Source organism: Budorcas taxicolor, chromosome 4, assembly GCF_023091745.1.
Source record: "Budorcas taxicolor isolate Tak-1 chromosome 4, Takin1.1, whole genome shotgun sequence".
Taxonomy (NCBI): Eukaryota; Metazoa; Chordata; class Mammalia; order Artiodactyla; family Bovidae; genus Budorcas; species Budorcas taxicolor.
In genome coordinates this window covers 98,608,748-98,625,747 of record NC_068913.1, presented here as the reverse complement: position 1 = coordinate 98,625,747, position 17,000 = coordinate 98,608,748, and the positions used below count along the sequence as shown (strand labels likewise).

Below are 17,000 nucleotides of genomic sequence, written 5' to 3'. Positions count from 1 at the left end.
ATCTGCAGCTTTGGAAACCATAATATTTAAAATTTTACTTTTCATAAATAAGAAATAAAAACTAGTTTACAAAATAAAGCCGTAGGCCAAATGCAGTGGTGTGCTTTGTTTTGTTTTGCTTTGACTGGTTAAGACTAAAATAAACATTTTTTCCTCATATATTTGTGTATAGGAAAATAGGGACGGCTCTATTAGGAGAGTGCAACTCCCTCATTAAACCGTGAGTTCCCTTGCGAAAGAGTCTGTATCTTTTAACTTGGTAGCCTAAACTTTAAGGGTATCTTTAAGGACAGAATACTACCCTTAAAACGTGCTTTGTTAGATGAAAGAACTTCCTGGATAGTTCCCCCAGTTACACGCCTTTTCTGCAGCCAAGACTACAACTCCCAGAAGGCCATATCCTCTGGAATTCAAAATATAAAGGCGAGAAAAGTTCCAGCACCCATAACGCCAGATCGAGAATACAATTCCCACTATACCCAGGGGCTCCGGAAACCTTGTCAGATACCACCTGTTGTCATAGCATCCGGGTCTGCGCTAACCAATCCAAGAGCCCCTGCCTTGGAGAGGCGGGCAGTTCGTATCTTTGACCAATTGGAGTCAAGTGTTGTTGTGTCACGTGACCGGAGGAGGCGGGAGCTCAGAACCGGCGCCTTCTCCTTGCCTTTTGGGGTCGTGGCCTTGCTCCCGCTGTGCAAGACAGGAGTCTGGGCCCGTCCACGCACGTGTGTGCCCTTGGGACTTGTGGTGCCTGTGGGTCCGCGCTAGGTCTCGGCGGGGTCAGTGGCCGAAGCAATGGGAGGGACGGCCAGCACTCGCCGAGTCACCTTCGAGGCGGACGAGAATGAGAACATCACCGTGGTGAAGGGCATACGGGTGAGTGACAGTGGCGGGCGGAGGGCCAGCATTCCGACTCGAACCTCGTATCTCTTGCCTTTCCAGGTTCTGCTCGGCCTGCTTTGCCCCACTTCTGCCGCCAAAGTGTTGTTCGGCCCAAAGCTGAGTTCCTTGCAAAGAAGGTTGAAGTTTCTCAAGACTTGGGACATCTATTCAGAGATATTTCCTGCTGTGTGCCAAGTGCTGAGCATTGTGCTGGGGCGACTGGGGGATGCCAGGTTGATTTAGACCTTCTAAGGGCTCAAAGGCCAGTTTACACTGTATTGCTTAGTAGTCCTGGGACCTTATTTGAAACCCCTGCCTCACTACCCACCTATGAAGTGGGCTTGTCTTCTCCTGGATTCAGAATTCAAACCCTGCTTTTGCCCTGCTCACATGACTTCTCTCAGGATGAACTTGGCGTTTTAAGGAACTCTTTATGTACTGTCTGTTGTTGAGTACTCTTCCACTGACAAGCCCCCATTCCCCCAACACCCACCCACCCACACCTTTAGACTTTTCTTCCATGCTTCAGGTGACTTCTGGCTTCTCCTTCCTTCACTTTCGCTTGACATCTTGCCTTTCCCAGATTCCTCCTCTTGTGGCCTTTTGTGCCCAAATTTTGAACTAGGCCCAATGGCTTCTAGACTAACGTCTGCTGGCCTCATAGGACTTGAGATAGGTTTGCACGTTTTCATATCACTAGGAGCAGTACAGTTTGTCTTGACCGAGACGTTGGAGAATAATTTTAAATGCCCCTGCTCATGCTTCATACATAAACTGAAAGCTTGATTTTTCTCTAGGGTGTCAGTATACCAGCACTCAGTTCATCAACACACCCTCCACCGCACCTGAATTAGCAGCTTCAGGTTTTTGAAGTATGATGACTGAACCTAGTAGATAAAGCAGTTTGACCCCAGAAAGTTTTATTCTGTTTTCCTTCCTCTGTACTACACAACCACCATATGTAAATGTGTAAATTCTTTTTAGCATTGATTATGAGGAATTAAAACTTCTTAAATATTTGAAATGTTGAAAAGCTTTTTTACTTTGCAAGCGTTACCTTGAAGAATTTGTTAAAGTTTTCTTAATGAAAACAGACCGTTGAGCTCAACTTTTGGTCTATGGCCAGCATTTCCTTGCATTAATGAATGGTGGTACCGCATTATGTAATAAGATGTCTGAGGCAGCATTCTTCGCATTGTTGAGGTTTAGTTGGTAGTCTTTAAAATAAAAATTTCTGTAGGCTGTGAGTTTTATGCAGAGACTTGATTAATCTCGCCTTCAGAGGCTTTGAGTGTTACACACCAGAGGGTGAAAAAGAAAAGTAAGAAGAAAAGTAAGTTTGGGTTGAGAAGGCAATTGGCTAGAAAAATGTATAAATTCATGTTCTCATGCTTTAGTATAGGGACAGCGATGGCAGCAAACAAAATTAAAAGAGAATTGGGCTAGAGCACAGAGATTCACGTCAAGTATCAGACAAAGTTAAATATGTTAAGTATGAAGAAAGTTTGAGGTTAGATTAAATGGAGAGATTTTCTTAAAGCCCCTTTTAAAAAAACTTTATAGGAAAAGAAGCTATGTCCTTTGGCCATTCAATTTGGTGGAAATATTCTTTTATTTACTTTTTCTTTCTCATGGAGTACATTTTATACTGTTGTAATTCAAGCACATATCATGCTCCTGTGACCTCTGTGCTTTGCTTTTCTTCAGTTTATACCCTTCACCTGGATTGCCCTTGCAGCGTTCTCCCTGTTGCTTCAAATTCTTTTTCAAGGATGATTTTCCATCTCTGAGCTTCAGTTTTCTCACCTGCAAAGTGGTGGGGTTTGAGTACACCTGTAACCTCTCATCTCTTCAAATTCTGAAACTTTGTGCGTCTGGTGGCGCTGTGAGTTTCTTGTAGCCATGCTCAGCCTCTTGCACTTTCCCCTAAAAATAGTGTGCTGTTGGAATTTTGAGTACTTAGGTATCATTCTGATTTATTTGAGGTCATGGTCAAAAGAACAACAGTTAGTTGTTAAACAGACCTCAGTTAAGTTAATTAGGCATTTTCTAGTCTGCATTCTTGGACAGGTAACGTCCCTGAGTATATTCCTGTATTCCCAAAGGGGAGTATCATCTTTTGATTGTGGTAAGAAGATGAAGTATTTAAAGCACATTGTAGATTTTTAATAAAAGGTAGCTGTTATTAAAATGATAGAGTTCCTTCTACATCTCATGTTCTGAGACTCTCTGAAAGTCTGCAGTGGTAAGAGCATGTGCTTTGGAACCAGGCAAACAGTGTGGTGCCAGCTGTGCCTCTCATTAGCTGTGTGCAGCATACTTGTCATACTTACGTATTCAGACACTGCTTTTGAGAATTTGATGTGATGTATGTAAGTGTCCCTGGTGGGTCAAACAGGAGACCTGGGTTGAACCCCTGGGTTGTAAGATCCTCTGGAGAAGAGGATGGTAACCCACTCTAGTATTCTTGGCTGGAGAATCCCATGGACAGAGGAACCTGGTGGGCTACAGTCCATGGGGTCACAAAGAGTCGGACATGACTGAATGGCTAAGCATGCATGTAAGCATCTGGCAGGGTCTGGTACTTTGAAGGTGTTCACTACTCACATGAGTAGTAACTGTTTTTGGAGCTGGGCAAGGAGATGGATGTGTAACCTTACATGAACTGAATAATAATCAATAGATAAAAAATAAGAGCATATTGTGTTCCCACACGTGTACCTAAAGGGATATGGACTGGGGAAGGGACTCCTGGGTTCTACAACTGATTGCCTGTGTGATTTTTTTGTCTGTGTGTTTTCTAGATGTTTTTAAGCTGATATATATATATATATATTTTTTTTTTTTTAGCTTGCAGCACTTATTTCCCATGAGAGAGCCACTGTTTTAGCTCAGTTGATTGAAACATGGTGCTCATGAGGCCAAAACTTCAGTATTGAATTGCAGATAGGTTAGTTCAGCTTGGCTGCAGAAAACGTTCCAGATTTTCCCAGTTGACCAACATTTATGCTTTTACTCATAAGAATAAGAGTTTGCCACATATACACACTACTTTATGTAAAATAAATAATAACCTATTGTATAACACGGGGAACTGTACTCAATATTCTGTAATGGCCTGTACAGGAAAAGAATCTAAGAGAAAAACAAGAGTGGCTATATGTGTATATATATATCTCTGATTGACTGTGCTGTACGGCAGAAACTAACACAGCATAGTAAATCAGCTGCTCTCCAGTAGAAATTTAAAAAAAAGATGTGTTCCTCTAAACACTGTAATTACTACATGTGTTTCTCTCCAGTGGTTTTGGGCTTTACCAAATCTTGCCCACTTTAGACACCTTTTGTTAGTTTCTCACTAAGAGAATAGCTTCTGTTTCTTTGATACTTTTCCCTTACTTCGGTGCAGACCACTTTTCCACACCCACTGCTTCTATGTTTAGAGAATTTTCTTTTGGACCACTGTGACCATATCACCTGTAGTTACCCTTTTTCATAACAATAAAATTTTAATTTTTTAAATAAAAATAATAAGAGTGTGCCAGCAGTGCGGCAGACTCAGTCGCTGCTGGGAAACCAATTGTGTATTCCACTGATAAGGATAGTAATTTCATCTTCATTTATGTTAATGTATGAGGAGTCATATTGAGTAAGCAGACATAAGCGTTTTAGTAACTAGGCTGCATTTATTAATAGATCATGTTTTTCCAGATTTTTCTTGCTGAGGTCCTCATCAGCTGGTGATTAAAGGACCTACCTAAAATGTTAAGTTTGAAGTGTCTTCTCACCCACCATGTGTTATTTTCACGGTATTTGTAGGGTCCTGGTTTTTTCTTTCCCTTAATTCTCACCAGTCAACAAGTCCCCCTCCCCCACTTCCATAAAATAACCTGTATTCTTACACCTGAATCCAGCTTTAAATCTGAACTCATGGATTGGATGAAAGGTCACCCTTTTGCCTTGCCCTCCTTTCCAAGTCTAAACTAAATTTCTTGTGATCGAAAGACCAAGCATTTTGATTACTCATATTGCATGTGCTTAATAGGATTTTTCTGAGCACCTGCTGAGCCTGCTTGGAAAGTGTGCCTTCTACTGAATCTTGCACAAGTTTATCTGAAACATCAAAGCTGTGAGTGAACTCTTCCAGAGCAAATGTCAACTTCAATAAGTATCATTTTCCGAGTAATATTTATCATGCTTCCCAGGCATAAACTAATCTCTGCAACTTGCCTTGAAGTTGCAAGCTGAAATTCACAGGAGCCAGTTACAGTAGCAGGGATGCTAATATGGAACACAGTTCATGCTTTGGGAGGTCTTAGCAGTTAAGAGCCCCTACAAGAAGAGATTACTTCATGTGGGATATGCTTAAGGATCCTGGAGAGGGTCCATTAAGAGAGTCTGCAAGTCCCGTCTGTCACTGGGAGTGCTGAGGAATGTTATCGGGTAAATGATTGGCCCCTTTCCACTTTAGGTTCTGTGCATCTCTTGGGTATACATATTACCATGCTAAGCTTTCTAGGGTTTTATACAGAGAGGAGAAGTTCATGATTTCCACTGGTAACAAAGGCAAAGAATATGAGTGGTGAACTACAGACATGAGCTGAAAGTTACATTTTACATATATCTATTTGTAGCATGGAATATATTCCCCCTTAAGTAAGTATTTAGAAGTAATTTCTAGTAGTGGCAGTTTTTGAAGTCTTGAAATGGTAGTTGAAAAGAAAATGATCTATGCTGCATGGAAAGAGGACCAAGTGAGAAAAATGAGTTTGCGTCTTTGAATCAGTTTGACAAGAAGCACCTGGAAGAAGCTGAGAAAGACTATTAGGGAGCTGTGGGTCGGATTCACTTCTGTCTCATGTGGTACCTGTCTTGACGTCTTAGAGAGGGGCAACTTAAAGGGAGTGCTCCTCCCCCTTTACTCTGTTCCTTGGAAGTAGAAAGACTTGATCTTTGTCTGTCTCAGTCTCTTGTTTCTGAGAAAATAAGTAGATTCTGGGTTGATGAATGGTGTGTCCTGATTTTAGATAAGACCAATGAAGGTGGGTAGGAAGAGATGAGTGGGAAGACTGGAAGATGATCCACTTCTTTTCCTCTTCTGTGGGGCACATGTTGGTGTGGGGAGTAGTATGGACCATGACTTGGCAAGCCTTGTTTACTTAACTACATCTTCAGGAGCAGTAGAGAACAGGGCAGATAAGTCAGTGAACCGAATTCAACTCTCTTGGCAGGCCCCATTCTTTTGGTTCTCACTAATCGTAGAACCCGGGTCTCCTGCACTGCAGGCGGATTCTTTACCGTCTGAGCCATCAGGGAATCCCCGATAGTAGAACAGGGGTTCTTAACTTTCAGTTCACACACTACCGTACATCTGTAGGCTTTGGACTCTGCCCACAATAATGCAATAAGCAGAAAATTTTGCATACAATTAAATTAATCCATAGACTTCTGAATCCATGGACCTCAGGGCATAATTCTAGCATTAATGTGGGTGGGTGGTTGAGGTGTTTATGTCACTCTTCTTTGCCACAAATGATTTCTGTAAATTGCATTGGTATTTGCCTTGATGGAGATTCCAGAGATGTCTGGAAACCAGGTATAGCAGGTGTGGATATTTAAACAGGAAAAAGCTTTTCTACAAGAGGTACCCTATTTAAGGAAAGATGCTTCCTAAAGAAGTTGCTGCTTATACAGAGGCTGGTTGTCCAGCTCTTGCAGAAGCTTACATTTTACGTTTGACCCCTTCTAGGGTGAGTTTTCATCACAGAGAAGAGTTGTTCTCTAGCTGCAGATTGTATAACAGGCTGGCATTTCTAAACCTTGTCAGCTGCTTAGCAAATGAGTCCCCAGTTAACAGAGATCAGGTGAGTGTGAGGCCTGAACTCATTACTGAAGCTGGGGCGTCAGCTCAGCGGGTATCAGTTTGAAATACAAGGGATAACCTGGCTGTTGTCTTCCATCAGCATAGTTGTGACCAGACTGGGAACACGGTAGATCAGGCTTGGAGTAAAGCGGAGATGCAACCATAGGCTGCCATGGGTGCTCCTTTGGAAAGACCTGAGAAAACTTGTATGAGTATTCCTAAGAACAAAAAAAGGTTGACTCTCAAGGCAACCTTACAACATGTTTATCGACTTAAAAAATGAATTGTGTACCCTTGAATGACATACTTATAAATTTACTGAAGTATGACCAAAGACCTTATTGGGAAATGCTTTGAATTGATTGAATTTGACATTAAGTAGTAAGTTTTGCGGAGAAGGCAATGGCACCCCACGCCAGTACTCTTGCCTGGAAAATCTCATGGACGGAGAAACCTGGTAGGCTGCAGTCCATGGGGTTGCTATGAGTCGGACACGACTGAGCGACTTCACTTTCACTTTTCACTTTCATGCATTGGAGAAGGAAATGCAACCCACTCCAGTATTTTTGCCTGGAGAATCCCAAGGACGGGGGAGCCTGGTGGGCTGCCGTCTATGGGGTCGCACAGAGTCAGATACGACTGAAGTGATTTAGCAGCAAGTTTTGAGGCACCAGATAAACCACATAAATAAAAAGTTAACAATGAAATAAGAAGTAATGTTTAGGTTGAAAGAGACATTGTACTTTTAATGCAGAGAGCATCAGTTCAGTTCAGTTGCTTAGTCGTGTCTGACTTTGAGACCCCATGAATCACAGCACGCCAGGCCTCCCTGTCCATCACCAACTCCCGGAGTTCACTCAAACTCATGTCCATCAAGTTGGTGATGTCATCCAACTATCTCATCCTCTGTCGTCCCCTTCTCCTCCTGCCCCCAATCTCTCCCAGCATCAGGGTCTTTTCCAATGAGTCAGCTCTTCGCATGAGGTGGCCAAAGTATTGGAGTTTCAGCTTTAGTATCAGTCCTTCCAGTGAACACCCAGGACTGATCTCCTTTAGGATGGACTGGTTGGATCTCCTTGCAGTCCAAGGGACTCTCAAGAGTCTTCTCCAACACCACAGTTCAAAAGCATCAATTCTTTGGTGCTCAGCCTTCTTCACATCCAACTCTCACATCCATACATGGCTACTGGAAAAACCATAGCCTTGACTAGATGGACCTTTGTTGGCGAAGTAATATCTCTGCTTTTCAGTATGCTATCTAGGTTGATCACAACTTTCCTTCTAAGGAGTAAGCGTCTTTTAATTTCATGGCTGCAATCACCATCTGCAGTGATTTTGGAGCCCATAAAAATAAAGTCTGACACTGTTTGCACCGTTTCCCCATCTATTTGCCATGAAGTGATGGGACCAGATGCCATGATCTTCGTTTTCTGAATGTTGAGCTTTAAGCCAACTTTTTCACTCTCCTCTTTCACTTTCATCAAGAGGCTCTTTAGTTCTTCTTCACTTTCTGCCATAAGGGTGGTGTCATCTACATAGCCGAGGTTATTGATATTTCTTCTGGCAATCTTGATTACAGCTTGTGCTCCATCCAGCCCAGTGTTTCTCATAATGTACTCTGCACAGAAGTTAAATAAACAGGGTGAAGATATACAGCCTTGACGTACTCCTTTCCTATTTGGAACCAGTCTGTTGTTCCATGTCCAGTTCTAACTGTTGCTTCCTGACCTGCATATAGGTTTCTTAAGAGGCAGGTCAGGTGGTCTGGTATTCCCATCTCTTTCAGATTTTTCCACAGTTTATTGTGGTCCACACAGTCAAAGGCTTTGGCATAGTCAATAAAGCAGAAATAGATGTTTTTCTGGAACTCTCTTATTTTTTTGATAATCCAGAGGAAGTTGGCAATTTGATCTCTGGTTCCTCTGCCTTTTCTAAAACCAGCTTGAACATCTGGAAGTTCATGGTTTACATACTGCTGAAGCCTGGCTTGCAGAATTTTGAGCATTACTTTACTAGCGTGTGAGATGGGTGCAGTTGTGGGGTAGTTTGAGCATTCTTTGGCATTGCCTTTCTTTGGGATTGGAATGAAAACTGACCTTTTCCAGTCCTGTGGCCACTGCTGAGTTTTCCACATTTGCTGGCATAGTGAGTGCAGCACTTTCACAACATCATCTTTCAGGATTTGAAATAGCTCCACTGGAATTCCATCACCTCCACCAGTTTTGTTCGTAGTGATGCTTCCTAAGGCCCACTTGACTTCACATTCCGTGTGTGAAGTCGTGTCCGACTCTTTGCGACCCCATAGACTGTAGCGTACCAGGCTTCTCTGTCCATGGGATTTTCCAGGCAACAGTACTGGAGTGGATTACCATTTCCTTCTCCAGGGGATCTTCCCAACCCAGGGCTCAAACTCAGTTCTCCCGCATTGTAGACAGACGCTTTACCATCTGAGCCACCAGGGAAGTCCCTCACATTCCATAGATAGGGATAAATGGGCACCTTATACTCAGACCAGGACTCAAGCAGGCCTTGTCTTCATGCATCACGTAGAGAAGGATCTTCATGTGAACTTGGTGCAGCTGATGAGAGTGAAGCGAGATAAATGGGCTGTTGAAGTCCTGGTGGCTGGAGCTGTATTAGTTATTTGTGTTGCATCTTGGAACCCTTCCTCCTCGGTAACTCTGGGGGTAGGTGTTACTTTCCTAGTTTCCAGATGAGGAAAGGGAGGCCCGTTGAGGAGTTACATAGCTAGTCGGTTACCAGTGCTTCTTCCTTTATTCTGGGCCAGGGTTTTGTAAGGTATAAAATCATATATGTCAAATTAGCTTACACATATTAGCTTTAAGCACATAAATTATATTACATATGTAACATAGTAGATGTATTATAGGATAATATATAGTAATATGGTATGTAATATAAAATATGCATAATACATTACAGCATACTATGTTAATACAGTACATTATATATTATGTATTAGTACATTACCTTATATATTGAGTAAACTTTAAGTTATATATCAATAAAAATAGCTTTAGGATTCCAAAACTTAATAAGCCTCATTTTATTTCCTCATGAGGAAGTAATATATGTTGTGTGGGATAGGGAGTGTATCATTTAGTGGCAGAGAAAGCACGGAATGAGAATGGGGTTACTGGTTGCCGGTCCTGATGCTACCAGTAGCTGGATATCACTTAGAATCTTTTTCTCACCTGTGAATTGAGAGGATTGGGGTCAGTCTGAAGGCGTTCTTCCTGTGATGTAGCTCAGCTTTGCAGATGAGTTGAGGAGCAGTCTCCGCAGCTGTCCGTTGATAGAGAAGCCGAGTCCGTTGGCGCTCTCCTTCCTAACTTCCTCTTCTCTTCTGAGAAAGGAGTCATGGTTTCTCCTTCAAAGATCACAGCTTTTGAGCAGTCGACTTTCCCTTTGCTGTCCCCCCTCCATTCTGCTTTGGGTCCTGAGATACAAGTAACTGTTCAGCTACAGACCGTTTTGTGTTCATTGATGTTTCCCAAGGGCCTCAATCGGTGCTCGGCCTGGTCAGCCTTGTTGGGTGGCTCACTAACACGTAGGAGCTCACAGTTCTGTGCAAAGGCAAATGCTTGTTCTGTCACTGGAGCACTGGACATTTGTGCAAGGTACCCGTGGGGGGCACAGGAAGGGTCCTGTTGGGTAGGCAGAGTTGGCATGGAATGACTTTAGGGTGTATTGAGCTGAAGTTTGAAAGGCAGTTCTCTCCCGAGGTGTGAAGGCATTGTAGGCAAAAATAAAGGCAAAGAGATGGCAGCGCGTGGCCAGCGTGGGTGGAGAACGGGTTATGGCGTGTTGAGGGAAAAGCCGTGGAAGTTGTGGTTGGAGAATGAGGCCACAACCAAAAGCAGAGGAAGTCTTGAATGCCACGTGAAACACTTTGGCCTTTCTTGTCAACAGAGGTAGCTGTTGAAGGACTTGAAGTGAGAATTACCATAATCATTTGTATTTTAGGAGGGATATTGATGATGCCATGAATTAGGGCAGGGGAAACAGGATGGGAGAAGGGATGGCAAATTCATTAGCTGTTTAGGGGTTGAGGAGGTCACGGCTCAGAGAATGAGGGAGAGAGAAGGGTGGAGAACTCCTGAGTTTTGATTTAGGAAGCTGGGTGGAGGTGGTGTCATGAATGAGATAAGGAAAGCAAGAGGACACAGAGGTCTTTTTTGGCAAATGTGAATTCAGCCTGGGACATGTTGTGTTGGCGGTGCTTGTGGTCTGTCCCTGGAGAGGTGTCCATTAGGCAACTCAATGTTTAGGTCTGCCTTTTTGGATGCAGGTCTTGGACTGGGGATAATGGGTTTAGAATTCATTAATTAATCAACAGCAGTTATTAATAAACATCAGGAGAGTGAATGAGAGTACTACCAAGAGCATGTGGAGTGAGAAGAAATCAAGGCAAAGAACAGAATGTGGAGCCCTCTAGCATATAAGGGTGGGCAGGGGAGGACTTCCCAGGTGGCTCAGTGGTAAGAGATGTGGGTTTCATCTCTGGGTCGGGAAGATTCCCCTGGAGAGGGAAATGGCAACCCACTTCAGTATCCTTGTTTGGGAAATGCCATGGATAGAGGAGCCTGGTGGGTTGTAGTCCATGGGGTCGCAGAGAATCAGACTTGACTTAGCGACTAAACAACAGCAACACAAGGGAGGGGGAGGCCTGCAGAAGAGATAAGACTCAGGCAGAGTCCTAGGACCAGCAGGAGGGGATGTTGGAAAAGTGGCGTGGGGGCTGGGAGATGGATTTCTGGAAGCTGGGAGTGATGCTAAAGGGAAGTCATAAATTAGGTGCTTTGTAAATATAAAAGATGTTTATTCATATAAATATCTTGCTCAGTTGTGGCTGACTGTTTGCTACCCCATAGACTATAGCCCACCAGGCTCCTCTGTCCATGGGATTCTCCAGGCAAGAATAGTAGAGTGGGTTACCATGCCCGCCTTCAGGGCATCTTCCCAACCTAGGGATCGAGTCCTCTTGTGTCTCCTGCTTTGGCAGGTGGATTCTTTACTACTGTGCCACCTGGAAGCCTGTATAAATACAGAAGGTTATTTATTTGATCAGTGGTGACTTTTGCCTGGTATTAGGTTACAAGTCAGTCAGTGGAGTGTTAAGGAAGTAGAAACTGGAAGAAGGTCCCTGAGGATGTAGTGGTGGCGGTGGGTGGGGTTGAGGGGTAAGGAGGGGTTGTTTCTCCCTGTTACTTGACCTGTAAACCTTTTTGATGATTTCTGCTTTGCCTTCATCTAGTCAGACAGTGAGTCTGGCAGTGAAGGGGATGTCTGAGTGTGACCTTGATTCTCAGACTTCTGGATTTGAATCCTGGCTTCATTATTGACAACCTGTATGATCCAGCATGAGTTATTTAATTTGGCTTTGCTCCAGTCTCCTCACCTATACAGTGAACATAATAAAATTATCTCATAGGATTGTGAAGGATTAAATGAGCCAAATACTTGGTTTAACATCAGTGCCTGGCACCTAATAAGTACTCGGTGAAGGTTAACTTTTTTTTTTAAACAACTTTATTGTGGTAAAATTTACATACAATAAAATTCACCTGTTTTCTGTGTATAGCACTTTCTAATGAATTTACAGACTTGTGCAACCATCCTTCTTTCCAGTTTTAGAACATTTTCATCACCCCAATAAAATCTCTCATGCCCATTTCCAGTTAATCTCCATTCTCATTCCAGCCTTAGGCAACCACTTACCTAAGATATTTTCCATCTGTACAGAGTTCCCTTTTCTGAGCATTTCAGGTAAATGGGATTATACAGTATGTGGCCTTTTGTCCTTGGCCTCCTTAACTGATTTTCAGGTCTGTCCTTATTGTAGCTAATTTCAGAATGTCACTTCTTTTTATCTATGAATTCTAGTCCATTGTATGGACATATAATGTTTTGTTTATCCATTCACCGGAAGATGGATGTTGTTTCCACTTTTGCTGTTATGAATAGTGCTGCTCGGCACATTCCTGTGCAAGTCTTTGTGTGGACATATGCTTAATAGCTTCTTAATTGGTCCTTTAGCCTCCTTCAGGGGTCCTCCTGCTTCTGTTCTCATCCCCCTCCAATCTGTTCTTCACACTGTAGCTAGAGTGATCTTTCTAAAATGTAAGTCTCATTGTGTCATTACCCTGCTTAAAATCCTTCAGTAGTGCCTAGCTGCCCTCAGGATCAAGTTCAACCCCCTGACTTGAAGGATTTATTTACTAAGAGTCTTCAAAATCCACAATCTTATTTCCCTCTCCACCTTCTGTTTGACTGAGCCCCCTCCTCAACTTCCTGCTTCAGCCATTCTTTTCTTCATCCATATTGTTTCATGTATTTAACCATTCACTTATTAACTAGGCTTATTGAGGCTCTGGGGTATAGTACTGGACAGGATAGCCAAATCCATGCTTTCCTGGAGCTTTGTTTCTAGTGAGCAAGACAGGCAATAAACAGGAAAGTATCAGATAGTGATAAGTGCTATAAAACGAGTGAAAGTCCCTCTGTCCTTTCTGACTCTTTGCGACCCCAAGGACTGTACAGTCCCTGGAATTCTCCAGGCCAGAATACTGGAGTGGGTAGCCTTTCCCTTCTCCAGGGGATCTTCCCAACCTATGGATCAAACCCAGGTCTCCCACATTGCAGGTGGATTCTTTATTAGCTGAGCCACAAGGGAAGCCTGATAAGAAAATAATAAAAGGATGATATGATACCTAGGGGTTAGATGTGCTGATGACTCAAATCTCATGGCCTGAGTGTTCCTCGTTGCCTCCATGCTTTTGCCAGCTGCCTGTTTGATATTTCCACTGCTGTTAAGCCCTGCTGCTTAATGGTAGCTTCATGTGGTACCGTCTTCTTTCTTTTTAATTTTTAAAATACTTGTTTTTGGCTGCGCTGAGTCTTTGTCGGTGCGCGTAGGCTTTCTCTAGTTGCAGTGCTTGGACTTCTCATCGTGGTGGCTTCTCTTGGAGATGAGCGCGGGCTTTAGGGCGCGCGGGCTTCATTAGCTGTGGCTTCTGGGCTCTGGAGCACGGGCTTAGTAGTTGCTACTAGTTGTGGCACGTGGGCTTAGTTGCACTGGGGCTTGTGGAGTCTTCCCAGACCAGGGATCGAACCCATGTCCCCTGCATTGGCAGGTGGATTCTTAACCACTGGACCACCAGGGAAATCCTAATACCCTCTTCTTATAGTACTCTTATCCTACTCCTTCTGTTCCTAAGTACTGTTCATCCTTCTTAACCTCCTGCCCAGCCCCGCTCCCAAAGCCTGGTTAGATGCCCTGCCCGTCTTGCCCATTGTGCTGTCTGTCCTTCCATTATAGGCCAACTGACTTAAGTAACATTCTTCACATTATATTTAAATGCATGGTGGTTGTCTGTTTCTTCTTCTCTTTAAGCAACTTGATTGTTAGAATCAACTGTTAGAATACTTGAAGTCTAGCCTAGTTCCTGGCACAGAGTTGGTGCATAAAGAAATCTACTGAAAGAGGGATTGTTTGTGGTTAGCCTTGAACGGAGGGAGGGTGGGAGGGACACCATTTCATTTGGGACTGGAGGGAAGGAAGGCGCTAAGGCCTGCTGCAAGTGTAAATTAATTTGGAGGATGAGGGAGGAATGTTGGAGGAGTTCTGATGGCTTACATTTTCTCAGAGATTACAATTTCGTGTACAGTATAGAATGAGGGAAAGAGTCATTTATAATGAGCAATGCATTAGAAGAAATGAAGAAGCAGTGCTGTGGGGTGCATCTTGAAACCTTAACACTCTTCTTGGTTTTAGCTTCACAGTGATCAGATTTAGTCCGATTTCTTCAGGCCATTCGTTACACACATTGCCGTGGATGACTGGCTTACTTGGATGCTATTGTGCTGTTTTCTTTCTTGTTCTCTTATAATTGATTTTATTTTGATGTTACTCTTTTCAGCTTTCGGAAAATGTGATTGATCGTATGAAGGAAACCTCTCCATCTGGCCCGAAGTCTCAGCGGTATCCTGGTACTTATGGTGCCTCAGGTATTTCAGAGTTTGAATTTCTGAGTTCTTAGTAGAAAACCTTTAAGCGGTGAAAGTTCCCTCGATAGTCACGTTCTCCTGCACTCTGTCTTGTTACTTGGATGCTTTTTTACAGGAGAATTGTCTTCCTTTGGAATTCATGGGGAACTGGTTCTGGGACCCTCTTGAATACTGTAGTCCATGGATGCTCAAGTCCCTTATATAAGATGGGTAGTATTTGCCTATAATCTTTGTACATCCTCCCATGTATTGATCGTTTAAGTCTTGTTTAGATTATTTATGATACCTAATGCACTGGATGCACTTTCCTGCATAGGAGAAGGCAGTGGCAACCCACTCCAGTATTCTTGCCTGGAGAATCCTGGGGAAGCCTGGTGGGCTGCCGTCTGTGGGGCTGCACAGAGTTGCACACGACTGAAGTGACTTAGCAATGCACTGTAAGTGCCGTAGAAATAATTGCCTGCATGACAAATTCAAGTTTTGGGTTTTTGGGGTTTTCCGGAATTGTTTTTTTTTTCTTCTCCCTGAATAATTTCAGTCTGTGGTTGGTGGAATCTGTGGATGTGGAACTTGCAGTTACGGAAGGCCAACTGTGTTAGCAGTTAGTATTGGGGTTTCTTTTAAAATGCTTTGATGTAAGGTAGAATGAATCTACTTTCAAACAGTCTTTGGAAATTTTTTTTTTCTCTTCCAGCTCCTAAATCCTCTGTTAGGCTTTGGAAGGTTATTTCCTAGCTTTTTGTGTAAAATGAATGACGTATAAGGGGTATTAGAAGTTTGGGAGTAAATATTTATTAAAAAAATTGAACTTAGAAAATACTGATTTATTGTTTCCAGATGGTGAAATTTCTCTAATGATTTTACTTTGTAATGGATTTCTTCAAGTTTATAAGCAGTTTATTCCTTCAGAGTCTTAATTATTGATGAAAATATGTTAAATGAAATCCATAGAGGATTATTGTCTCATTTTATCTGTGGATCCTGGGGGATAAGAGATTGTTTTTCTTTCCTTTCTCCTACCCCCATCTATCGATTCATCCACCTAAACTTACTGAGCACCTGCTATGCGTCTGGCCCTGTTCTTGTTGCCACCAAATTTGATGGATGGACATGCTGTGTTTTGGTGAAATGACAGCAAGGAAGTAGTTGGGATGATTCATTGTGAACTAAATGAGAATTTTCATTATTTATTAGAAAGGAGTATTGGGTGGTAAATCTAGCTGCAGACTGAAATACCTTGAGAAAGATGAGCTCCTGCACAGATGCCTCACTTGGCAGCATTTGTGACCCGCTTACTAATCATTAAATTGATACAAGTTGAACTTCTGATGTGTTCAGAGCAGAAAGTGCCGAGATCAATAAGAAATAGTTCTTGTCCTTTTAAAACTTCTTGTTTGGTAGGAGCATTAAGAAGAGTTCGTAGTTCATGAAGGTTAAATAGTAAGTGGCCACTCACTCTGCCAGAAACCCTTTCTTTGACTTCTGGGCCACACTGTTGGTTTTCCTTCTACCTTACTTGGATTCTCCAAAAGTTGGCTTAAAGGTCAGCATTCAGAAAACTAAGATCATGGCATCTGGTCCCATCACTTCATGGCAAATAGATGGGGAAACAGTGGAAACAGTGACAGAATTAATTTTGGGGGGCTCCAAAATCACTGCAGATGGTGACTGCAGCCATGAAATTAAAAGATGCTTGCTCCATGGAAGAAGTTATGACCAACCTAGATAGCATATTGAAAAGCAGAGACCTTACTTTGCCAACAAAGGTCCGTCTAGTCAAAGGTATGGTTTTTTCAGTAGTCGTGTATGGATGTGAGAGTTGGACTGTTAAAAAAAAAGCTGTGCACTGGAAAATTGATGCTTTTGAACTGTGTTGGAGAAGACTTTTGAGAGTCCCTTGGACTGCAAGAAGATCCAACCAGTCCATCCTAAAGGAAATCAGTCCTGAATATTCATTGGAAGGATTGATGTTGAAGCTGAAACTCCAATACTTTGGTCACCTGATGTGAAGAGCTGACTCATTGGAAAAGACCCTGATACTGGGAAAGACTGAAGGGGATGACAGAGGATGAGATGGTTGAATGGCATCACTGACTCAATGGACATGAGTTTGAGTAAACTCCAGAGGTTGGTCAGAGAAGGAAGTGGCACCCCACTCCAGTACTCTTGCCTGGAAAATCCCATGGACGGAGGAGCCTGGTAGGCTGCAGTCCATGGGGTTGCT

General features: G+C 42.9%; 1 protein-coding gene across 1 annotated transcript in view; it reads left to right on the top strand.

Annotated features, from left to right (window-relative positions):
- Positions 1 to 658: 658 nt before the first annotated feature.
- The window catches only part of CHCHD3 (coiled-coil-helix-coiled-coil-helix domain containing 3), a 283,179-nt gene continuing 266,837 nt past the window's right edge, over positions 659 to 17,000 (top strand). Inside the window, exons 1-2 of the mRNA XM_052638596.1 lie at positions 659 to 876; positions 14,689 to 14,776. Of these exons, the coding sequence (XP_052494556.1) occupies positions 796 to 876; positions 14,689 to 14,776 (169 nt within the window). The 5' untranslated portion in view covers positions 659 to 795. The remainder of the gene's footprint in view (positions 877 to 14,688; positions 14,777 to 17,000) is intronic.